The sequence below is a fragment of the Gorilla gorilla genome, chromosome 11 (assembly GCF_029281585.2).
Source record: "Gorilla gorilla gorilla isolate KB3781 chromosome 11, NHGRI_mGorGor1-v2.1_pri, whole genome shotgun sequence".
In the NCBI taxonomy this organism is placed as follows: domain Eukaryota; kingdom Metazoa; phylum Chordata; class Mammalia; order Primates; family Hominidae; genus Gorilla; species Gorilla gorilla.
In genome coordinates, this window is record NC_073235.2 from 61,104,719 (window position 1) to 61,131,229 (window position 26,511).

General features: G+C 38.5%; 1 protein-coding gene across 6 annotated transcripts in view; it reads left to right on the top strand.

Moving 5' to 3' along the window:
• PKP4 (plakophilin 4) overlaps nucleotides 1–26,511 on the top strand; it is a 224,596-nt gene that overhangs the window by 161,698 nt on the left and 36,387 nt on the right. For 2 of the 6 annotated variants that reach the window (XM_031008474.3, XM_055380205.2), the window contains exons 5-11: nucleotides 2,455–2,586; nucleotides 2,696–2,886; nucleotides 6,367–6,916; nucleotides 13,278–13,466; nucleotides 15,594–15,813; nucleotides 22,142–22,274; nucleotides 23,997–24,210. In XM_031008474.3, the coding sequence (XP_030864334.1) occupies nucleotides 2,455–2,586; nucleotides 2,696–2,886; nucleotides 6,367–6,916; nucleotides 13,278–13,466; nucleotides 15,594–15,813; nucleotides 22,142–22,274; nucleotides 23,997–24,210 (1,629 nt within the window). The remainder of the gene's footprint in view (nucleotides 1–2,454; nucleotides 2,587–2,695; nucleotides 2,887–6,366; nucleotides 6,917–13,277; nucleotides 13,467–15,593; nucleotides 15,814–22,141; nucleotides 22,275–23,996; nucleotides 24,211–26,511) is intronic. The other 4 variants (XM_063694857.1, XM_063694860.1, XM_063694858.1 and 1 more) reach the window with 3 other exon arrangements.

The window sequence follows — 26,511 nt, forward strand, 5'->3', positions numbered from 1 at the left end:
TTTTATTAGGGCAACCAGTATGGAATCACATATCTCATGATTTGTGCTTTCTCTAAGGTTATTTATTTTAAATAGCTTCTCATAAGGAAGAGTTTAAATGAGCAAGATTGTTACATGGTTTCTGAGAATATGTTTCATTGAGTGAAAAGACACAATTGCTGAGCTACAATTTTTAGGGTATGTTTCTCTTTTTCTGTTTTTTTTTTTTTAAGCTCTGAATAGCTTTTTTTAAAAAGTGGGTGGGCAGCTTACATAAAATTCTAATGGTTTTGGTTTCCATGGTGAAAAATGTTGAGACCCTGACACTACATGCCACCTAGTGTTTCTAAGCCAAAAGCTTTAATATATTGGTGTCCTAGATTTTACCTTATATTTAACTAAAGCTGAGAACTATCTGAACATCTTTTTCTTTTCCAAGACAGAACATTTTTCCATGTATGTGAAGCCTTGAGGCTACCACAGTGGTACTTTTTATCTGTAGTTTCTTGCTAGTTCGTATTTGCTTTCCCAGGGTTTCCGTCCCTGATGGAACAAAGGTTGACTGCTGCATAGCTCTGATTTCAGGCCAGCACCTGTGCAGCTATTCCCAGCTATTCCAATTCCTTGGTATTTTACTTAGTCCTTAGCAAAACTCCTTTGAGAATTACTGTATAAGAATGTTTAGAACTCTGGAAAACTCATGATAGAAGATGTACAAGTGAAGCAGAGCACTTTCTGGTATTGTCAGCCTGACAGTGACTCAGCTCATGTTTCAACATGTACCAGGGAAACCATATACAATCTTTAATCTTTGTTGAAATTCCAAACTGAAGCAATCAGAACTGTCACAGAATTCTACCATGCAGAAGCATTCTGTCAAATAATATAACAGGAGACAGGTCGTTAAAAACCTATACTAAGAATGTCAGCTAATCTTTCCAGAGGCTAGGAAACAAAACCTTGAATTGAATCTGACATCAAGTTAAAGGTTTAGAATGCAGTGGGATTTCCCACTTCTCCCTTAAACCTTGTATTCACCTTCTAAAGCAGCTTAATCAGCAGTCCCTAAGAAGTTTGCTTTACATAGCCAAACTTCATTGAACACAGTAAGGTAAAGCCACAATGCAATGCCAAGCATGAGTCAGCACTCAGTAAAAGGAAGCTGCTGTTGTTACTGGGAATTTGCTTGTTCAACAAATATTTACTGAGCACCTACTGAGTACTCTGCACCATCCTAGACACTGAGGATATAACAAACCAGATAAAAGTCTGTCTGTTCTCGTGGAGCTTATATTCTAGTGGGGAGAAATGGTGATAAGTGCTATACAGAAAGAGAAAGCTGGCCTCCTGTGGTAAATGGATGCTACTTAGATGTTACTTCCTTTAGGAAGATTTTCCTAAGCTCCATTCCCCCAGACAGACACACACACGCACACGCACACCCCTTACCTTCTCTCATAACTGCATAGGGCCTGGCATGTAATAGGGCCCAGAGGGAGACGGGGAGGGAGGAAAGGAGGTAGACATTTAAATCCTTAGGATTGTATGTTAAACTCAGGATGTGATAAGAACTTAATTATCTTTGAAGTGAGAGTGAAGTAGCATTTCTGAAAAAAAGTTTGTTAATAATATAAGGGTTAAATGTGAGGAAGGAATGGCTTGTATTGAAGTCCATCAGAAAATGGGAAAATACATTTTGAAGATATTAGAGAAAGAAGGACATACGGGAATGGAATTGGGAAAAGGCAGCATGATCTACACCACCTAAGTTTACGGCATAAAAAACAGAAGTTTGAATGGGGTTTGTTTTTTTCAAGTCCAGGATGGCAAATGGTACTGTTAAATTAAAGCAGATAATGGAAGAGATGAGTTTGGCTGGAAGAAACAATGATTAGGTTAGACTTGCCCATATTCCTTTAAAAAAGGCTAAAGGAATAAAATAAGCAGATGAACAAGAAAATTTTCATTGCTTGCAATTCTAAAACTTTGTATAGAGTTCCTTTGACTGTAAGTGACATGAAATATAACATAAAATGTGTTCTACCTTCAGAGGCTTCATCACCAAGCTCAATAATATGAACGTTGTTTAAGTTTTCATTTTTAATTGTTTGGAAGATGGAGGACCCTTCTTGAAATACTTGGTCTCCATTCTCAGTCTTTTAATCCCTTGGAGGAAGGTGTCTGAGAGGTCAGTTTTCCAAGGGGAACAGGATCAGTTTTCAGATTTCGATTTAATATTGAGACTTACAATCACAACAAACAACATTTATGAAATTCAGCAAAATATATTAATGAAGTATAAGTATATGGAACACATTCATATAGTTAAGAGTCAGATGTGCTGTGTAAGCTGAAAATAATAGCCTTGTATTAGCATATAGATTCTAAGATGCTGTTGACAAACATCTGAACCTTTTTTAGCAAGTTTTTATGTAATGTTATTATATTTAGCTGATTAAACTTTTCTTTTTACAGATGTGCCAAATACTGGTGTAAGCAAACCTAGAGTTTCTGACGCTGTCCAGCCCAACAACTATCTCATCAGGACAGAGCCAGAACAAGGAACCCTCTATTCACCAGAACAGACATCTCTCCATGAAAGTGAGGGTCTGTTGTGTTATCTTTTAAGTACTGGATTTGCTTTTAAGATTTTATTCTTGAAAGTGAGTGTCAGAAGTGTGTATAATAAAGATATTTCTTGGTTTCATTCTTACAGGATCATTGGGTAACTCAAGAAGTTCAACACAAATGAATTCTTATTCTGACAGTGGATACCAGGAAGCAGGGAGTTTCCACAACAGCCAGAACGTGAGCAAGGCAGACAACAGACAGCAGCATTCATTCATAGGATCAACTAACAACCATGTGGTGAGGAATTCAAGAGCTGAAGGACAAACACTGGTTCAGGTAAGCCAAACACATCAAGATCTCTGCAAAGAAATACCTTCCGGCCGGGCACAGTGGCTCATGCCTGTAATCCCAGCATTTTGGGAGGCCGAGGCAGGTGGATCACCTGAGGTCAGGAGTTCAAGACCAGCCTGCCCAACATGGTGAAACCCCGTCTCTACTAAAAATACAAAAATTAGCCGGGCGTGGTGGCGGGCGCCTGTAATCTCAGCAACTCGGGAGGCTGAGGCAGGAGAATCACTTGAGCCCAGGAGGCAGAGCTTGCGGTGAGCCAAGATCGCACCACTGCACTCCAGCCTGGGCGACAGAGCGAGACTCCGTCTCAAAACAAAAAACAAAAAAAGGAAAAAAAAAGAAACACACTCCTAGTTGAATATCTGTTATAGGTATTTCTTATTAGAAATCAATGTGTACAATTTTTATAGAATGGGTAAAATAGTAAAATCATTTTATTCTATTTGAGATACAATGTTAAATATGTTTGTTTCTATGAGTTAGCTCCCATTGATGAATTCTGATGAGTTCCTGGATACAGTAGAGTAATTCTTCTGGAAACAACAAGTTTGGCATGAGGAGAAGAGTCTAAGGGGAATATAAGAGAGTTGAATGGAATGTTTTGGTCCCTGAGGGGTTATGAGTTCCTAAAAATACTAGGGCTAAAATATGCTATAAAAAGCTCTAGAGGGCAGGGTGCTATACCCACACCTGCATAAAATGGGATTTGCCCATTCTAACCAAATGTTATTACCATCATCACTGGAATTATTCTCTAAAACTACATTTCTTTTCTTTTACTAGATAGAATACAGCTATTCCTGCTTAAAGAAAGTTATTGTATAGAAACATATCCATTCTGTTAAGTTAGGGTTCTCTAACTTGATAGCAAAAAATATATATTGCATGTATATTTATAAAAACTCTTCAGCTCCTTTCTCATTACCACTGTATTCACATCAGTCCACCAGCATGTCCCAGGATTCAGAGAGGCAATAGGAGTCCTGCATGGTGGTTACCAGTGAGGATAACTATCTGTGCCAGGACCCCAAAACCCCAATGCTTTCTTTGGAGCTGAAAAGTAGCAAGATAATCAAATAAGTTAGGAGGACACTGTGCTGCTTATACTGCAATACAGGAAGCTCTACAGGTACACAGCAATGGGTCACGGTTCCCAACGCCCACAGAGAAACATAATACAACTTTGGCACTTTTGCTCAGCAATTCAGGAGAAATTTCAGAGTCATTTAAAACATGTTTGTATTAAACACAAATATAACATATGAATTTTTCAAGCTAAAATGGGAAATCTTGTGCATGTGGCAAGCAACTTCAGGCTGCACCCCAAGTCCTCAGATTATATATTTATTCTTTTGCTGTTGGGGATGCTTTGGTGGAAAAGTTTGAGAAGCTCTGGACTAAATGCTAATGGGAGTTCATCCGCTTAGGTGAATTTCTGTGTCAGCAGGTCTGAAATCACACTTTTCAACAGCAGTTACCTTATATCTGTATAAATTTTATTGCCCTTAGTAATGATCATGTAAACACTTTTTTCTTTAAGAGTAAGTTGATTTTCTCACTAGAGCTAAAGAATTGTTTGCAAGGGGGCATCTGAGACTTAATTTGCATGTAGTCTAGGCAACACATTTTCTAGTTGTCTGGACCAACTTATCACTTCATTTTGGTAGTTGCAAGTCATGTGGGATTTTCTTTGCATTTTGTTGCCACTATTACCACCCAATCATGCTTTTTTTGTTGTTGTTCTTAATTAATAGAGACAAGGTCTCACTCTGTCACCCAGGCTGGAGTACAGTATGGCAAAATCATAGCTCACTATAGCCTCAATCCCCTGGGCTCAAGCGATCTTCCTGACTCAGCCTCCTGGAGTAGCTAAGACTGCAGGCACATGCCACCATGCCCAGCTAATTTTTTTGTTTGTTTGTTTTTTGTAGAGGCTGGGCCTCACTATGTTGCCCTGGCTGGTGTCAAGCTCCTGGCCTCAAGCAATCCTCCCTCCTCAGTCTCCCAATGTGTAGGGATTATAGGTGTCAGCCACCACACCCAGCCCTAATCATGCTTGTTAACTTTCCAGCTGTCTACTAATTTTTAAACCCCATCTTTTTTGCCTTGTTGTTTGTTTACCATCCTCTTTCCTCCCCATGTCTTCTCCACTGCTATTGCCTTCCCAAAATTGTTGAACTTGAACACACAGTGAGTTCTCACTGCAAGTGTTTCAGCCAGCCCAGTTGCATGCGACACCTGGAGGCAGAGCAGACATCCTCATATGACCTCTAAGGGTATACAAAGCCCTCATCTGATCCCTGCTTCTTTCCTTACCTCCCCAGCTAAAAGTGGATGTGGGTTGATGACAACTAGACTCTAGCAGCCACTAAGGAGGTAACAGAGCAGCCTGGTCCTAATCTTCTAACCTGGAGCCCTAATGTCTTTATTTCTCAGTTGGCTCTCCTTTTTCCCATACATGTTCCCCTTGGGCCCCTTCTCCAGCCTAACCATTCCTTTTTATTGTTGCACAGCATGAAAAACAGTGTCCAGCACCTGCTGTAATTGCAGGAATCAACAGATTCAGAGTAGGATCAGCAATGGCAGAAATGTTCACTTTCCATCCTGGTCTTTTCCAGCTGTCTAGGCCAAGAACCCAAAAGAGGCTTTGACCATTCCTCCTGCTGGAATAGATTTGGGGGTGCCTTTTTTTTGCATCTCTTTAAATCCACCAACTAAAGCTAAGAACTCATAGATCAGAAGAGGTAAAAAGAAATGGCTAAAGTGAGAAGCTATGCTTGATCTAAAGAGAAGCTATGCTTGATCTAAAGGAATCAACAAATTTGCCTAGAGCACCTGTGTAGCCAAGCTGTTCCCCGAAGTAAATTCACAGTGGAGAGCGCCAGACCCACACTTGATCCAAATGTTCATTTATTCCACAATGAAAGAACATGTTCCTTTTGTTAATGGGACCAACCCATAAAGAAAAACAATGATAAATATTCCACTAGCTACATTTAGACTGATATATTCAAATTATATTCAAATTTTTGTTTTACATAAATGCATTGCCTTGGCCAAACTTTGCCTCATAGGGAATGAAGTAAGTACATTGTTCTGGTGCCCCTTCACGCTCATGAATTACATGTAACACTTAGAAGAAAACATTTTATGTGCTGTGAAAAACGCATAGGCAATAGTTAAAAATGTAAAGATAAAAAAGGAGTATTAAATGTCTTCAGATCTCTTTTTACAGGTTAATTTTAGCATTTGGTTTAAACCACCAAAAAAAAAAAAAAAGTAAAACAACTAAAGCACCGTGAGGAAAAATTAATGTCTGGCTCAAAGCATAAAAAGGAAAAGAATCTTAGATGCCTAAAATAGTGGATTCACATTCTGTAGTGAGCTATGTGTATTTCTTTTGTAATGGCAATGAACACAAAACCCTGGATAAACCCATTCTCTTTTTTCCCCCCCTTTCATCAGCCATCAGTAGCCAATCGGGCCATGAGAAGAGTTAGTTCAGTTCCATCTAGAGCACAGTCTCCTTCTTATGTTATCAGCACAGGCGTGTCTCCTTCAAGGGGGTCGCTGAGAACTTCTCTGGGTAGTGGATTTGGCTCTCCATCAGTGACCGACCCCAGACCTCTGAACCCCAGTGCATATTCCTCCACCACATTACCTGCTGCGCGGGCAGCCTCTCCGTACTCACAGAGACCCGCCTCCCCAACAGCTATACGGCGGATTGGGTCAGTCACCTCCCGGCAGACCTCCAATCCCAACGGACCAACCCCTCAGTACCAAACCACCGCCAGAGTGGGGTCCCCACTGACCCTGACGGATGCACAGACTCGAGTAGCTTCCCCATCCCAAGGCCAGGTGGGGTCGTCATCCCCCAAACGCTCAGGGATGACCGCCGTACCACAGCATCTGGGACCTTCACTGCAAAGGACTGTTCATGACATGGAGCAATTCGGACAGCAGCAGTATGACATTTATGAGAGGATGGTTCCACCCAGGCCAGACAGCCTGACAGGTGCGTACAAGGTGACAGTGCTACATAAAACCCAGTGAGGAAATCTTCTGTGTAACTTAAGTTGAAACAAAGAATGAAAAGGTGGAAAAGGCTCATTCATGTTTTTAATCTCAGAATTTAAACTATAAACTTAAGGTTAACTTGTCTTTCAGGTTCTGTAATTCTTAATACATGCAATTATATACATTTATATCAATAGAATCCTTTTGCCATGGATATAACTCTTTTGTAATATTTTCCCACTAAATATTAGGGTTTAAAATGTGCTTTTTTTGCATTTCATAAGTATTAGTTGGAATTCTAAGCAGTTGACTAATTTTTTTTAATGAAATATTTTTTACCAGCCAGGCCTACCCCTAAACATACCCTAAAGTTATGTTAAAATGTGGTATCAGAATATCTGTTTAAATGTTTAAATTTTTTCTTTAGAAATGCTTTGGTAGTATAGACTAGACTATGAATTTTATCCCCTACTTGATTTTGGCATTTTAACGGTGAATGCACAAAGCGCTTATAAATCACTTTTACATGCCACTCCTATTAAAGCAGAAAGGCACCGGGTCCCTAATACAGCTGTTCCAACTTCAGGGTTTTTCGTGGAGGGTTTCCTACATGGTGTAAAGATTTGGTTATTTTAAATAAAATGCAATTTAACTTTAGTGTTTTAAATTATATTTTAAAAGTAACATGTACAGAATGGTAAAAATTAAAACTATATGGGAAAATATTGAAATAAGTGAAAGCCTTTTACCCTCACCCAGTCCCATCACAGTTGATGTGACTTTTAGAATGTTTCTTTGCATTTACAAATATATGCAATCCATGCAAATCTGCACACACATTGTGTTTTCTACTGATGGAATTCTATCATATGGATCTTCTATACTTTGTTCTTTTCACTAACTATGTCTTAAGAGCTCTACCTCATTCTTAATAGATGCATGGGACCCATTTTTTATAGATATATCATAATTTATTTGTCATTTTCCTACTAATGGACAGTTAGGTTGTTTGTTATGTTTAGCTATTAGAGATGATGTAGTATATACATTGTTCTTCCTGCATATTTCACATAAGTACTAGGGTAACTGGGATCCAGTACAATTGCTGCATCAAAATATGTGTGTATTTTTACTTTGAGAGATATTACTTAGAATTGCCTTCTAAGAAGGTTACACACGGATTTATATTTCTGCCAGTAGTTTGAGTGCCTGTTTGTCTATACCTTGTCTACACTGCACTAGTGCTGCATATTCCAAGTTTTTCATCTTTGCCAATCTGATAGGTAAAAAGCTGTACCTCATTGTTTTTAAGGGCTTCTATTGAGTTATGACTGAGGTTGAAGATTTAATCTGTTCATCAACGACTTTATTTCATTTTGTGAAACTACAAGTTCAAGTCTTTTGTCTATTTTTATAATTCGTGAAAGCTTTTTTTTACTAGAGATAAGCTAGCACCTCGTAATATGCTTCTCAAGTATTTTTTCCATTTTGTCACTTCTTTTTATTTCATTTTGGTTTTTTTTAATTTACAAAACTGTTTAACATTCTTACATAGTAAAATTAGTATCTTTTTTATGTCTTCTAAGAAAATTTAAGCCTTTTTGAGATTTTTGTGATTGAATAATTTTGCCTGGAGAATTTATATTGAACTTGGTTTTTGAGCTCAAAGAAATTCTTAGTGGAGAAACCACCTCTTTTTCATTCATCTATCCAAGAAGTGTGCTTGACTTAGATATTTTCTGAAATGCCTCTGAAAAGTATGCAGCAAAATGATGTAGGAATCATTTATGAAATTCTACCTCCCAAGGAAATCTTAGAAAATAAATAGTTCTGAGGACTTCCATATTCCCCCGTGTGTATAGAACAGCTATGCAGAAATCTCTGCTTGTAAGAGAGTAAAGAGGAGACTGGAGGAAGGAAGCCAGCACATAAATTATTGTCTCCATATTTAACCCTAAGAGGACTCATTTCCTCTGGTTTAAACAGTCTGTTTCTCTGACAATGCAGGTAAAATTAGACTTTATGTCTTGGGGGGGAAATATATATAATGTCTATTTTTTAGGCCTAGACTCTCAGTGATTTTTTTCTAGAAATACTGCAGTGTTCTCAAGAAGCAAAGTGTTCTTGATTTCAAAGGACTAATAGCCTGCTAATTGATAAGCAATGTTTTGTACTACATTCAGGGACTTGGGTATTTGGTGATCATAATTTAAATGATACAAACTACAGAAATATATATATATACTCTAAAATGTTCATTTCAGAATAATCATGGCATGTAAAGAAAACTTTTGAGGAGATAAAGAATCGATCTTTGAAAGATAAATTTATGTTTATTTCTAATGCCATGAATATAAAGATTTTTAATCACATGGAATCACTGTAATAATAGCTAAACTAATATGTTTGTGGAATTGCAAATAGAAAGTATTGGTTGGATAAATAATGCAGTGGCGTATCAGTGTTTTCCATTATTTGGAAGGGGAAGTAATGTTATTAAAAATTAATCAGTGGAAATGCTTCTGAAAAAATTATTTTTTATTTATTTTTATTTTTTTATTTTTTTTGAGACGGAGTTTTGCTCTGTCACCAGGCTGGAGTACAGTGGCACGCTCTTGGCTCACTGCAACTTCCGCCTCCCGGCTTCAAGCGATTCTTCTGCCTCAGCCTCCCGAGTAGCTGGGACTACAGGCGCCTGCCACCATGCACGGCTAATTTTTGTATTTTTAGTAGAGACGGGTTTTCACCATGTTGGCCAGGATGTTCTCGATCTCTTGACCTCGTGATCTGCCCGCCTCAGCCTCCCAAAGTGCTGGGATTACGGGTGTGAGCCACCACACCCAGCCCTGAAAAAATTATTTCTAATACCAATTATAGAACATAATTATTTGAATTCCAGTTTCAATAATAGTAAATTATAGTGAGCTGTCTACACATATTCATTTTACTTAATCTACAGAGGCTATTTACTGTAATTTTTTAAAATGCTAATCTATAGGACTGTGTACTTGTGTTTTTAAACACACGAGCGGGTAAACAAAAATAGTTTACTACTGTTTATTATGTCATTCAGAAGGATTCTTAATGTCAAGAAAGTGCTACATCCCACTAAAGTTCTAAGTCTTTTATTTCCCATTATAGCCTATCACATAATAGTAATTCCAATTTACTAATGATCCTATAACGAGTGAACATCTACTGGTTATTTTTTATATTTCTAAATGCAAAAAGCTCATTTTGTTACCTTTCTCATGAAATCATAGTCTGTGCTTACAAAACCTTTCAGATTGCATGGATTCCAGTGACGAATCCAGCCAGATACTTGTAAAATGAGAATATAACATTGTAATCGTGATGCAGAATGCTTTGTCTTATTTCACATCCCTGTGCAGTAGTGGAAACATGAGGACTCAACCGATGTCAGAAGCATCCAGTCTTCGGCTTGGCTCTGTCCAAGTGTAAATGATCCTCAGTGTCTTGCACTGAGTCGTGAGTGTGTGTGGCTCTGTTGGGTGTTACAATAGCACCTCATAATGATAAGATTATCGAGGACTAGGTACATTCACCTGTCTGCTTTATGTCACTGTTAACAAAAACTGTGCACTTTTGTCTAAGGTATTCATGGGCTCCATAAAGAAATAGAGCTTAGACTCTGCTAAAAATGATAATAATAATGAGAAATTGGCCAGTGCCTAAAAAGCTGAAATCCTCAAAAGGGAATTTTGCAATAGCAATCACAGTGTCATCTTTAAAGTTGGTTTCCATGGCCCCCTCCTTGGTGTGCTTACCTTCCTCTTTAACCTGGTGTTTGTGGAGGGCTCTGTGGAGTTCAGACTTTTCCTCACCATGTGCCATTGCTCCATGAGGGATAGCTGTGTCCAGTATCGGGTGTATAATGACAGAACACTGACCTGTGCTTTCCTGTCAGCTCGGCAAGGAAGTAGCTCTCTAATGGGGGCGAATCACATTTCCTTTTGGACTCTGTTTCCTCGGTTTTGAAATGAGGTTTGGCTGGATAATCTCCCAGTTATGAGATCGTATAAACCTGTCGTCTTCATTATAGCAAGAGGGGAGCCAGTAGCTAAAACCCACATTGATTCGTTTAGTTTCTTTCCATGTCACATTGCTGTCCAGGGTAGGTAATAATCATTCACTTTAGAAGCTTTATGCATGTGTTAACTTTCTTGCCTCTCCTCACTAAGCAACATGTAATTAGCACTCTTATTCAGGCCCATTTGCTTTTAGTTGTGATTTGATTAACTGAACTAACAGGATGGGAGCAATCTTTTTTTTTTTTTTTTTTTTTTTTGGAGACAGACTCTCACTCTGTTGCCCAGGCTGACGTGCAGTGGCGTGATCTCGGCTCACTGCAACCTCCCGCCCCCAGATTGAAGCAGTTCTGTGCCTCAGCCTCCCAGGTTCAAGCAATTCTCTGCCCAGCCTCAGCTGGGATTACAGGAGCCTGCCACCATGCCCAGCTAATTTTTGTGTTTTTAGTAGAGTCAGGGTTTCACCACCTTGGCCAGGCTTGTCTTGAACTCCTGACCTCGTGATCTACGTGCCTCAGCCTCCCAAAGTGCTGGAATTACAGGCATGCGCCACCGTGCCTGGCCAATCTTACCTTTTTATAATTACTTACTTTGTTAATGATTTGCCATTTTGTTAAAAGCAAATATATGCTGACTGGCTTCATATATGTTTATGCTTTCTCTTATATTTGGGATATACCCTTAATTGATATTTTTACAAGTCACAGACTTTACTTACCAATAATGGAAGTCACAAACTTCTGAGCATCATAATATAGAAAATATTCAGTCTTTTTAAGAAATTGAAATGTTTGGGTTTGAAGTATACCTTTTTATCATGAGTCCCATGTGTAAACATTAGTTATTAGCAGTTTGAATCAAAATATTTAAAATGATTTAATGTTCATGTACTACTAACTTTGTACTTTTTCTTTATACTAGAAAGAAAGTAAACAAGAATCTGGTATGTGAGTTCTTATAAAAACAGTTTTTCAGTTTTTGGGTTTGATTTTTTTTAAAAGAAAGGAAAAACAATGATAAATAGTATTTCATAATAATGTTAGTTCACTGATAATATTACAAAACTTATAGCACAAAACTTCCAGTGTTTTTCTGTAAAAATTATATGTGAGTTAATTGACATTTCAAAACAGCTTTTAAACATCAGCCTTTACCAAGTACATTATATAGGCGTTCTCTTAGATGTTGGGATTCAAAGAGGTGCGAGATGGTGGGCTTTGTGCCCAGAGAGCAACTGATTGTCCACTGAATGAGACTGGCAGGTCCGCAGGATAGGAAGAGAGCAGCATGAACCACTGCTCATATAAAGCTTTTAAAGTGAAAATGATATAATAATAAGTCATTCTCTGTTTGATCAGCATCATAAAATAGCTTACTGGAGGATGAATCTCAGTGTATCAAATCATTTAATTTTTTGTTATTTTTCTTAGAAAACCTACTTTCATCCTGCTGCCAAGAGAAAGTGTTTTTGTTTGTTTGTTTGTTTGTTTGTTTGTTTGTTTGTTTGTTTTTGAGACGGAGTCTCGCTCTGTTGCCCAGGCTGGAGTGCAGTGGCGCGATCTTGGCTCACTGCAAGCTCCGCCTTCCGGGTTCACGCCATTCTCCTGCCTCAGCCTCCCGAGTAGCTGGGACTACAGTCTCCCGCCACCACGCCTGGCTAATTTTTTTTTTTGTATTTTTAGTAGAGACGGGGTTTCACCATGTTAGCCAGGTTGATCTCGATCTCCTGACCTCGTGATCCACCCTCCTCGGCTTCCCAAAGTGCTGGGATTACAGGCATGAGCCACCGCGCCCGGCAGAGAAAGTTGTATTTAAAATATATATATGCAGTCCTTTTCACGTGTGGCATTTCTCTTTGGTAAAACTTACTAGTTTTAGTGTTTAGACTTAACACTTGGTCCTATTGGTTAGGATTTTCTTAGTATATATCTATGTATGTATATGTGTATTTATTTATTTTGAGACAGGGCCTTACCTGGTCACCCAGGCTGGAGTGCAGTGGTGTGATCATGGCTCACTGCAGCCTTGACATTCTGGGTTCAAGCAATCTTCCAGTTTCAGCCTCCTGAGTAGCTGGGATCACAGACATACACCACCACACCCAACTAATTTTTTTTTTAATTATTTTTTGTGGAGATGGGGTCTCACTCTGTTCCCAGACTGGTCTCAAATTCCTGGGCTCAAGCCATTCTCCCACCTCTGTCTCCCAAAGTGCTGGGATTACAGGGGTTAGGAATTTAATTAGGGTTTATGTTTTTAACCTCACTGTGATTGTCTCAGTTCTTAACGATGTAATTTTTGTGCCTCTAGGCTTACGGAGTTCCTATGCTAGTCAGCATAGTCAGCTTGGGCAAGACCTTCGTTCTGCCGTGTCTCCCGACTTGCACATTACTCCTATATATGAGGGGAGGACCTATTACAGCCCAGTGTACCGCAGCCCAAACCATGGAACTGTGGAGCTCCAAGGATCGCAGACGGCGTTGTATCGCACAGGTTCAGGTGGGCATCAACTCTGTTTACTGGTTTCCTGATTTCATAGGCCCCACAGTAGAAGCGTTTTATTGAGATTGGGTTCCCTGTTAGAAGGAAATCATGTTGCCCATTTGGTTGTCAGATAAGCAGCTGTGACAGCAGATCAATAAGCAATAAAACAGGTTCATTTAGTACCTATTTATAGGTGATATATTTTTACCTTAGTACATTCTAATCAATGAACATAGTGATTATACTGTTAATTCAGGAATAAGTTTGTAAAACTGTAAATCTGACTCTCCTCGGGTTAGATGCATATTCAGTATCAAAAGGAAAGCCTTGTTGGAATATTTCTTTGTAATTCTTTTGCCGAACAAGTTTTTGGAGAAAATCCATACATGAGTTACTTGGCCATCTTTGATTTAGCAAGCATGAAGCCCAAGTGTATTTGGCATTACTCCTTTTTTAATGTTGGATGTTCTCTGAATAGTTAAATGTAGAATGTGAAATAGATACCCCTTGCAATGGACTCAAACTGGTACAGGATTCAATAGCGACATTTATAAAAGCAGGGAGCTGGAGCATCACACCCTTGTACCACCAGTCCTCATGTTTATGCCATACCATCAAGGCTCATACAGCAGATGCTGTAGCCCATGGTGGTGTGAGCTGCCAGGTTGTGCTGCACGGCTAGCTCATGGAGTCTCAAGACTACTTTTTTTTTTTAGTAAGTATCACAAATTTATTAACATGCTTACAAATGAACCCTAGGTAGCAATAATAACCCCTCAAAGGTACAACTCTAGAACACCAGAGTGGGGAAGACTGTATCTGAATTTGTTCTTTGCAGGAAACTGACAGTTTGATCCACTGAGGGATTTATCTTCTAATAAAATGTACCATTTCTAATAGACGTTAATAAAGAAATATTTCGCTTTTCCTTATGTCTGTAAATTGAGGAATTCCTTTAATAAGACTAAGAAATAGATATTGTTTAAAATCTTTTTAATTGCAGGAAGATATGTACACAGTTACTGGAGGGATACCCACTGAAATAATTAGTAAAGTCATTTTAAATACAGTGTAGAGTATCTTTATAATAGCATCATACGGTAATTTAGGGGAGTAGCTGTAGAATCATTTGATATATCAGTCTTCTTTCCCTCTTGTGAAGTAGATTTTCCAGTGTTATTACAATCCACAGGTCTAGAAATAAAATGTATAATAGTCTCTCTATATCCATGGGGAATACGTTCCAAAACCATCAGTGGATGCCTGAAATGGCAGATGGTACTGAACCCTGTATATACTATGTATTTTCCTATACATTCATTCATGTGATAAACTTTAATTTATAAATCAGGCACAGTAAGAGATTAACAACAATAACAAAGAATGAAATAGAACAATTAAGTAAAATAAGGATTGTTTAAACACAAGCACTGCAGTACTGAGACAGTAGATCTAATAGTCAAGACAGCTGCTAAGTGACTAACAGACTAGTAGCATCTTTAGCAGGGGTACACTGGACAAAGGGATTATTCACGTCCCAGTGGGATCACAGCTGAATGGCACAGATTTCATCATGTTACTCAGAATGGTGTGCAATTTAAAACTTATGAATTACTTATTTCTGGAATTTTCCATTTGATATTTTTGGATAATTGACCACGGGTAACTGAAACCATGGAAAGCAAAACCAAAAGATAAGGATGGACTACTGTAGAATAAAATAAGTAACCTGGGTACACGAAGTGTTAAAATTTTGATGGTTTTAATTACTTACAAATTTGAATAAACATCTTGTTTTTACCACTAGAATGAAATTAATAAATTTTGCTATTTTATCATTTATCTCTAAGATTCTTGTATTTCTCTCAGTTTTGTTACTGAACCTCAATGAACATACTATATAAGCAGATTTGTAGTTTCACTTTTGCTGTTTCTTGCTAAAAAATTAACAAAATATTTATGTACGTTAAAAACTTAGGTACCCTTTTTAGCACTAATAAGGTAGAGTTTTAAAATCTAAAAGTAAGCGATTTATATAATTGCCAAAAAATATAGTCCTTAAAATTAAAAATGTTTTACCTTTAATTAAAGTGTGATCTCATGGAGAACATACTAATCTTTTTCAAAATGTTGACTTTCTAGTAGGTATTGGAAATCTACAAAGGACATCCAGCCAACGAAGTACCCTTACATACCAAAGAAATAATTATGCTCTGAACACAACAGCTACCTACGCGGAGCCCTACAGGCCGATACAATACCGAGTGCAAGAGTGCAATTATAACAGGCTTCAGCATGCAGTGCCGGCTGATGATGGCACCACAAGATCCCCATCGATAGACAGCATTCAGAAGGACCCCAGGCGAGTACCAGTTAGGAGTCTCTAGAAGGCTACAGTATTGCAGGAGTCAGCCAGTTCCTCCATTTTGACTTTTTTAAGTTGCTAAGTCTATTATACTATCATTATACTATCATTAATTCCATATATATTAATACTTCCAGTTGTATTCCAGCTATATAGGTCATTGAGGTTAATTTCATTTTAAAGATAGATTCCTTCTTTCCATCCTTTCATAATAAGTTAGAGAAGGCACAGATCCGTGGGAATATCTGCAGCATTCATCACTGAAATATTTCATCAAGACAACGACCTGGAATAGCCTCTTAGAATTAAACAAGGCTTTGAAAGATCAGTTTTCCCTTTGCCCTTATCCTGACCGACTTCTTCGGTAACAGCTTCAAAAAATGGATTTGGTTATTACAAACTAGAGAAAGACCCGTGTTATATATGTTTTCAATCATAGTGGTCAACAATATATAACGCTGTTATTAACCAGGTCCTTTGAAAACACTTTCTGACATTTAGGAGAAGACAGTCTTTATAAGAAATTCTGTCTAATAAGCAAAAAGTGTTTGGCAAATCATAGACGTTTCCTCCTTCTGATTTTGTTTGGCCCTGTAGACAGCATTTTTTATTAAGATAATATGAGTCATTTAATACTTGATTGATTTTGAAAAACTGACCTTGTCCTTAAAGCCATTTAAAATATTCAGGAAATAAAGATATTTTGAAACTAAAAGAATTTTCATTTCTGAAAGAGTGAAATTGTTGCTAAATTTTAAGCAGCTTTAGTGTTATTTTAAGGCGTGTATGCAAGATTTCATTCACTCTTCGCCCACAAATAGTTGCTTCACTGGAAAATTGTTATAATTATCAATTCATTTTTAGCAGCCTACCAACTTGTTTTAATGAATGTGAATTAAAATGATGAGTGAGGTTTTGGTCATTAAAACAAAATGACTAAAGATACTTTAAAGTTGAGTGGGAAATCCACTGCTTCACTAAAACCGCTTCACTTATTCACTTCTATTCCTGAAATTCTTTAAGCTATATAAATGCATTTGGTTCTGCTACTCCTGGTTTGCCACCTTTTTGTCATTTTTAAGGAGTTTCAAAAATAACTTGTCTAATAACACCTACAGCTTGTCAGAGATACTCTTACTGATTTTGTTTTTTCAAATCCTCAAAATGACAAAGGCCTAAGGCACCCAAATAGATGCAGAAATTCCCAAAAGAGTTTTGAATTGTAGGTAATTTAGACCATCCCTTGGCTGGACCTGAAGAGAAAATAATAGCTACCTAGAAAGGCAGTGAAGTGTGATGAGAACTTTGAGTTTAATGTGTGTCCCTGAAGACTTCAGTTTTGACCTCTAATATGAGTTGATTCTCTGTAAACAAGGACTTCATGTATGATAATATACCTCAGCTATTCATAGTGTGATAATTTCATAGTCTAATGCATAAAACTGATGGCTAGCTTTGATTATGTGAAACTTTACTGATAATGCATTTTGTAAGGTGAATAAGTGATTATTTGGTAGGTGCATTTATTCTAGCTGAAACTGGAATTCAGGTGACTTTGAAGTTTGAATATTTAAACCAAAATTAAAAGCTCATGACAACTGTTAATTTTTAGTTTTGAAAATAGCAATTTGAAGTAATAGTTTTATTCACTTGTAAGCCTTTATTATAAATGCTACATTACAGTTGGCCTGAAAAATTCTCTTTAAGACTGAGGAAGTTATTGATCTTTACTGTATAAAAGGAAATCTGTGAGTTTTTTTATAGTTGTCTGTTTGGAAACCATATTTATTAATAACATCAATGATGCTTCTGAAAGGAGTAGCGTAAAAGACTTCCTGTGTATTCATGTTTCCATCTCAACTCATTTCCCTTTGGCCTAAAGAACTTCCTTTAGCCTTTCTTGTCTTGCATCTCTGCTTGTAACAAATTCTCTCAGCTTTAGTTTATCTGAAAATATTTCACTTGTTTTTTTAAAGGATTTTTTTTTTGCTAGATATATAATTCAGGATTTACAGGTGTGCATTTTTTTCTTTCTGTATTTTAAAAGATGTCATTCATTGTCTTCAGACCTCCGTTGTTTCTGTTGATAAGGCAGACATCATGTGCATTCTTCTCATTATGTAATGTGTCTTTTCTTTGGCTGCTTTTCAGATTTTTCTCTAGCTTTCAGCTGTTTTATTCTGGTGAGCCTAAGTATAATTTTCTCTGCATTTAACCTGCTTAGGGTTCACTGAGATTCTTGGAATGTGGGTTGATGTTTTTGTCAAAATTGGGAAATTTTCAGCCATTAATTCTTTAAGTTTTTTTTTCTGCCCCAAACTCTCTTTTCTCATTCTAGGACTTGAGTTAAACACATAGGATCACTTTATTATTTTGCAGATTACTGAATCGGTCTTCATTTTTTAAATCTTTTTTCCCATATTCTTGTAATCAAAAATTTTTATTAATGCCTTCAAATTGAGTGTTCTTTGTCCTATAGACTACAATCTATTGTGAAGCCCTTGCAAATTTGTTTTTATTTCCAATCCTTGAATTTGGTTCCTTTTATATATTCCATGTTCCTATGAGATTCTCCATCTCTTCACTCCTTATATACATCTTTTTCTTTAAGTCTTTGAACACATTTATCATAACCATTTAAAATATTTCCTCTGATAAGTTCAACATCTGGGGTGAGTCTGGGTCTGTTTCTATTGGTTGCCTTTTTTACATGTTTATAAGTCATATGTTTCTGTTTCTTCTCATGTTTAGTCATTTTAAATTATATACTGACGGTTGTAGATGATACATTATAGGGAATCTGGATTAAGTTGTCTCCTGTTAGGGTGCTGAGTTTTGTTGTGGCAGAGAACTAAATTGCTGGCAGATCCTTTCAATCCCATCAAGATTGGTTTTGTTCATTGTTAGGTCTAGTTCATATTTCTTTGAAGCCTTAGAACATGATCCTTACCCCTAAAACTTGGCCTTTGTGGAGTCTTGACTAAATTCCCAAGGTGTTCAGTGAGGTCTGCACTCTGACTAGGCTGGGAGTCCACATCACCTGGTACCTGTTCAGCATTGAGTCGTGCAGCAGCCACTCTCCACCAGACCTGTGCATGTGCCCTACGGCTCAGGGTACAACTAAGGACTTCGGATAGTCCACACGCAAACCCGGAGAATCACCTCTGCTTAGCTCCCTTGTCTCCAGTACTCTGCCTTGCACATTCTAACCACTTTGGCACCCACAAATTCCACTCGCTCCCTGCCTCAGCTCACTAAATCCGTCACATACTACTTGGCCTCAGCTTCCTGTGTCTTGGTCCAGAAAGTGCCCCCAGGCAGAAAGCCAGGTAAACATGGGACTCGTTGATGTTTCCCTCCTCTCAAGGATTATATTCTTGTGTTGCCTGTTTTCGAGGGTCTAAAAACAGTTTTCTCCTACATTTAGCTAAATTCACTTTTATAATTGTTTATGGTGGGAGGGCGAAATCCAGTACGAGTTAGTCTATCATGGCTGGAAACAGAAGTCTGGGCTTAGGTTATACTGAAGCAAATCCTGGCAGGCATTGATGCCATCCAGCCAGCCTACAAATTGATAGCAGTTTTTCCAGGGTAAATTTCTACTGAATTTTCATCAAGGTTGGAATTGAAGCCAAGCAAGCCTAATTGCCCAGCTCTGGCAGGAGCCCACCCTCGGGGCTGTCTGGCCCTCATGGCACCGGGGATGTCAGGAAATCTTGACCCTCAGTGTCCCATTTAAAGAGGACAAAAATGTGTATTTGTAATGATTGTGAGCAATCAAAGAAAGAGTAAATCACACTCCTTGCACTCTGTTAATTACAACAGAGATTTACATAATAGGCTTTAGACAGATTTTCTGAGAAACGATTGATACAGTTTCCATATATAAAAGGAACACTATTTGTTACCAGGAATTCATCTATTTAGAATAGCTCATTTTTTAGGGATGATGAATATTAATAAAACATCTGTGTCAGAAGTAAAAATATATAAAATATTTTAGTATTCATCATCATATTTAATCATCACAACCAACCAGTGAAGATTGAAATATTAGTTTCATTGATCTTGTTTTACAGTTGAGGAAACTGAAGCTCCAAATAATTAATTGGTTTTCAAAATCACACAGAAATGGAAGGACCCAAGACTGAAACCCAGGCAATCTAACTCCATATTCTGTGCTTTTTCTGCTATTATCCTGCCTCCCTTGGCATTTGCTGTATTCTTAATGGCTGTTAATGACATCACCATCCAGCCTGTTCACCAAGCCAGAAACTCCATCTCACACCTGACTTCAGTTTTTAGATCATCTGGCTGCTGTATGAAGAATGGATTGGGGGTGCAGGTGGGGTGAGGGGATAATATTAGAAGCAGAGAGAACATGTAGGAAACTGTTAGACTGTTCTGGGCAAAATGGAGAAAATGAATGGATTTGGTATATGTTAAATATTTTGTAGATAGTCAACAGAACTTGCTGATGGATTCCATGAGGGAAGATGAGGAAAAGAGAGGAATCAAAGAGAAGCCTATTTCGTTTCAAGCAGATGTATAGATTCCTGTGCAGATAGTGGGTAATCTGCATGACACCCATCTTTTTGTATTCTAGGGCATTCTTTCCTTGGCCACTAGAGTTATCATCTGTATAAATGTGACCATGTCACATCCTCTTACTCTCCTGCTTCACAGCCTTCATTCCTTATGTGTAGGCACACACATAGACCACCTGGGTTTCACTAACCTCCATCACTAATTACTAATCCTGAGTTCCTTATCTGTATCTAATGTTATTTTAATAGTGCTTACCTCATGAGGCAACAGTAAAGGTAAATGAGATAATGAAGGTAAAGTTCTTGGCACAAAGCCTGATATAAGTAAACTCAATAAAGGATAACTCCTGTTATTGGTATTAAGACTAAACTTTTTACTTTGGCATAGAAGACCCTGTAAATAGAATCGTATCTTACCAATATTTGTATCTCCGGCACCATAGCACAGTAAGAATTCACTAACTGAATGCATGAGGTGTGTGTGTGTGTGTGTGTGCATGCATGTGTGTTTGCGTGTGTGCACACAGGTGTGGGATGACATGCCCCTTTGCAGGGGTCTAACAAGTTAATACATGGAGCCTTCCCAGATCAAGAGAGACTCTAAGGCTTGAAAAACCAGGCAGGAGAATTATCACTCGGTCGTTAATTTTAAAGATAATTTTAAAGGTTTACTCAGTATGAATTCTTTTTTTTAATAAACAACTAACTTTATCCTGTAATCAGAGTCTGCATATTTGTTGTTCTGTGAGCCATTTTCTAACAGTCTGCTTTTCACATAATATAAGCACAAACTCACATTTAACAAGAATTCCAAACAGTACACCAGTCAGATGACATTAGAAAATCCTGAAAATGGATGTTAGCTGAAAAAAAGGAAAGTATAAAAGTATATATACATAGCATGATTATATATTCATTGTTCAAAAAAATGGTATAGCATAGTGTTGGAGGGCACAGACTCTGAAGGCATGGTACCGCTTCGCAGTTTACAGCCACGTGGCCAGGCGCATGGCCTTTCTGGCTCAACTTCCGTTTCTCTAAGGTTGCCGTAAGAATAAATTAATAAATATATATAAAATGCCTGGAATAGTGCCTGACACAGGATAGGGGTTTATGAAATATTAACTACTATTTAATAATCCAGTTTTATGGAAAAAATTCCAAACCCACACATGTGTGCACATTTGCACACATACATAGAAAAACAGGAAATGTCAGCAGTAATCCTGAATATAGGATGACTGGTCAAATACTTGTTTATAGTTTTCTGTGTTTCTGTGTTATACTCAAGAGCAACCATAAACATTGTTTCTTAAAAATCCTCAGGCCCACAATGTTTGTGATTTCTAGGCTGATGCCAGCCCTGTCTGTTCCCACCAGCCCTTCCTCTCCCTTCAGGCATGACATCTCACTTCGCTACAGTGCACGTGTTTACCTGAGCCTTGCACCTGCAGATTTCTTACATAGGTAGAAAGACATAAAATTAGAATGAGGAGGAGGAACATGAGAGTGGAAGTTACTTATATTAAGAATTTTCTTTGTTCCCCGGAATCTCTTTCTGTGCATCTGTGCGTCATGATTTCTTTAAGATCATAAGCATCTGGGCCTCTGCATATGTTCATCAGGGGGAAAAATTATTTAGGTATGTATTTTTTAGGATTTTTGTAACTTCCCATTTTTGTCTCAGCTGAGCTTTTTTTCCTTATAACAAGTGTTTTTGTTCAGTGTATTTTTACAACATGGGCATTCCTTTCTGAAGCCATGTTTTTCTCATGTAGGGAGTTTGCCTGGCGTGATCCTGAGTTGCCTGAGGTCATTCACATGCTTCAGCACCAGTTCCCATCTGTTCAGGCAAATGCAGCGGCCTACCTGCAGCACCTGTGCTTTGGTGACAACAAAGTGAAGATGGAGGTACAGGACATGGTGCCTGGGATGACTGGGGAAAATAATGCCTTTGCATTTAACAGCCACGTGCTTCTGTATTTAAGAAATTACCCAGTGTAATTCAAGAGTCTTTTTAAAGGGGTATTTTGATACCAGATACTCTTTCACTTAACTATGCATTTCAGTATCTCTCAGGAAAAACTAGGATACATATATTTCTTGGAGTGCTTTCAGCATTTTCAAATCGTATGTCTGCTTCATTAGCTTATTTATAAAACCATGAAGCAAAAATCAATTTAACTTGCATTTTAAAAATATTTTAGGCCAGGCACAGTGGCTCATGCCTATAATCTCAGCACTTTGGGAGACAGAGGCTGGCAGATCACCTGAGGTCAGGAATTCAAGACCAGCCTGGCCAACATGGTGAAACCCCGTCTCTACTAAAAACACAAAAATTAGCTGGACATGGTGGTGCATGGCCTGTAATCCCCGCTACTCAGAAGGCTGAGGCGGGAGAATCACTTGAACCTGGGAGAAGGAGGTTGCAGTGAGCCGAGATCAAGCCACTGCACTACAGCCTAGGAGCGAGACTCTGTCTCAAAAAAAAAAAAAAATTATTAGGTAAAAATTATAGTATTCATTGAACTAGTGAGCCAATGTGTTTTATGGGATTCTAGTCAGATTGGTGCCAACTATAAATAAGTTATAGAGGATTATAACCATCACTAATGCTGAACATACATGAATATTTTATTTCAAGGTTTTTTTGGTATTTATAGAAACATAGCAAGTTACTGGTTATTGGCTATAATTCTATATAACATATAGATTCTTCCTTTAACATTTCAAGCCTTCTTCTGACCCACTGTGTTATATAAAACTGAAGTGTTTTTCATCATTTTAATGTGCAAAACAGCATACCAGCTCCAGACCTAAAAGTGAATGTAGTAAATAAAGCCCAGAAATACTCAAATAATGTACTAATGAATTGACAAATGGAAGAAAATTTAAGGAGAGTAGCGTAGAGAACTCATTCTAGAAACTAAGTAACTTAAGTCAAAAATTATTTCCTATATTGCCTCAAGCCCTGCAGATAGCTTTACTATGTTTGTGTATTTGCACATTGCACTGCTGGAGTGAAAGCACAATTCTTGATGTGTGTTCTGAGGGTTGGAGGAGGACTGTGCTGCCTGCCGATGGACATTAAACCATTTAGATCTCCTATCTCTTTTTGAAGCCGTGAACCCAGGAAAAGTATCATCTACAAGAGTGTCCTTAGAATTCTATTTTTTTGGGGTGGGGGGGCACAGAGTCTCACTCTGTTGCCCAGGCTGGAGTGCAGTGGTGCAATCTTGGCTCACTGCAACCTCCACCTCCCAGGTTCAAGCGATTCTTGTGCCTCAGCCTTCCAAGTAGTTGGGATTACAGGCGTGTGCCTCGACACCCAGCTAAGTTTTCTCTATTTTTAGTAGAGACGGGGTTTCATCATGTTGGCCAGGCTGGTCTTGAACTCCTGACCTCAAGTGATCCGCCCTTCTTGGCCTCCCAATGTGCTGAGATTACAGGCATGAGCCACCGCACCTGGCCTCTCCTTAGAATTTATAAAAGTTGTCTTATTTGGAATAAAAAGTAACCTTTGAAATGGTCTAGAGATATCCACATCCTGTGATCTCTCCATAACAGACTTCTGTTTGATCACTGATTAATTGCATGTTACTTAGGCCTGGTACCTAATATTTTTCATTCTAGGTGTGTAGGTTAGGGGGAATCAAGCATCTGGTTGACCTTCTGGACCACAGAGTTTTGGAAGTTCAGAAGAATGCTTGTGGTGCCCTTCGAAACCTCGTTTTTGGCAAGTCTACAGATGAAAATAAAATAGCAATGAAGAATGTTGGTGGGATACCTGCCTTGTTGCGACTGTTGAGAAAATCTATTGATGCAGAAGTAAGGGAGCTTGTTACAGGTAGGTATAGAATGTGATCTTGTCCTAGAGGAAATGTTGAAAACAGTCTGGACTGTGCCCTTGTATAGTGGCACTATGGAAGAGTTGGAGGTTCCAGGTAATAGATAATGAGATATATATAGTGCTCACAACTGTGAAGGCTGAGAATTATTTAGTCTAATGAGGCAGAAACCGTTTAGAATGCGGTCATCTCTATTAGTATAAGTTATTGTACTTATTAATTTGTAAATATCAGCTAACAGATGTCTTTTTCATGGAGGACTAAATATGACATTTTTTACATGTATTTCATAGTAAATCTAGTTGTATTAAATAGACTATCCTATATTATGAAAGTAAAATATACTTAATGGATTGGCAGTCTTTTACGTTAGTTCAGCTGGTGTCTGAGTGCCTGTTTGTATTCCCACGTACTTTACTAGGCCCCAGGGATAGAAAGATGAATAAAACCCAGTGCCTGCGCTTAAGTCACCCTCAGATTGGTGAGGAACACAGGTGGTTTTGTGAGCATCAGGGAAATGTGGCAAGTCTCACTCAACAGAGGTTGCACTGGGCGCAGAGGATGGGTAACGAAGTTCCCTGGGTGACATGAAACTGAAGTTGGCCTAAAGGATGAGGAAGCATTGGCTGGATAGGCAGAGGTCTTTCTAGTTACAAGCTCCGAAACAGCATGGGATATAGTTCTGGAGCTACCAGCAAGAGGGGGCTGCTGTGTTAAAACCTAGTGAGGGCCAAGTGTGGTAGCTCACACCTGTAATCACAACACTTTGGGAGACCGAGGCAAGAGGGTCACTTGAGGCCAGGAGTCCAAGACCAACCTGGGCAACACAGGGAGACCACATCTCTACAAAAAATAAAAATAAGTAGCTGGATGTGGTGGCACATGCCTGTGGTTCCAGGTACTTGGGAGTCTGAAGTAGGGGGATCACTTAAGCCCAGGAGGTTGAGGCTGCAGTGAGCCATGATCACACCACTGCACTCCAGCCTGGATAACAAGTGAGGCCCTGTGTCAAAAAAAAAAAAAGAAAACAAGGCCAGAGAGAGAGAGAGTCTTCATTTAGGGAACTTTTTTTTTAGACGGAGTCTTGCTCTGTCACCCAGGCTGGGATGCAATGGCATGATTTGAACTCACTGCAGCCTCTGCCTCCCGGGTTCAAGCGATTCTCTCGCCTCAGCCTCCTGAGTAACTGGGATTACACACACGCGCCACCAAACCCAGCTAATTTTTGTATTTTTAGTAGAGATGGAGTCTCACCATGTTGGCCAGACTGGTCTCCAACTTCTGACCTCAGGTGATCCGCCCGCCTCAGCCTCTCAAAGTGCTGAGATTACAGGTGTGAGCCACTGCACCCCGCCCATTTAGGGAACTTTGATAAGGAACTTAATTGTGTCCCACATGCAGTAGGGACACTGGGGTATGGCATGGCCAGTTTAGGCCTTTAAATGCGTTCTTCCAGCAGGCAGCAGGGTAGAGGATTGATATGAAGTGGGAGAGCCTGGGAGGCCTATGAACAGACCAACAGTCTACTGATAACAGCTTGAACTATTTTAATGATGAGAAGGAAGAGTGGGGTGGAGCAGTCAGAGAAATATTTTGTGGTCTGGGCATGATGGTCAGAAGTGCGGAGTGAGAGAGAGGGAGAAGTGAGTAATGCCTGGATGTTGCAGTGCTAGTGGCTGGATTCAAGGATACTTGAGATTGAGCTGGAAGAATGGTTCTGCAGGAGGACACATTGATGACAGCATTGCTTGTAATAGATAATTCAGGGAAAATACTAAGAGTTCATTGACAAAAGAATGGTTACATCAATGGCAGTACTCTCACACAGTGAAACCACATACAGCAGTTAAAATAAGCACATTAGACTACACATAACATAGATACATGCAGCTTTAGAAATACTTGCAGAATGATAACTACAGAGTAATACTATTTGAATAAAGTTTTTAAATATGTAGATTGATATGGATATATGCACATGCAATAAAGTTAAAATTTCTAATTGGAATAATAAAAATAGATTCAGGATAGGGGTTACCTCTGTGAAGAGGAAGGAGGAAAATGGGACTGGGGGTTGTATTCCACCTCTGTTTCTTTAGAGAACTCTGAAATACATAAGACAAAATGTTAATATTTGACAAAGCTGGCATACCTGGGTGTTTGTTTTATATTTTCTTTGCCTTTTTTCATGCTTGAGATATTTAATTTAAAATTTTAAAACAACATTTCTTCAAAATTAATTTCATTCCCCCCAGGTTTCCACTATGAAATCAGAGTTGTAGTTTCTATAACACTTGGGA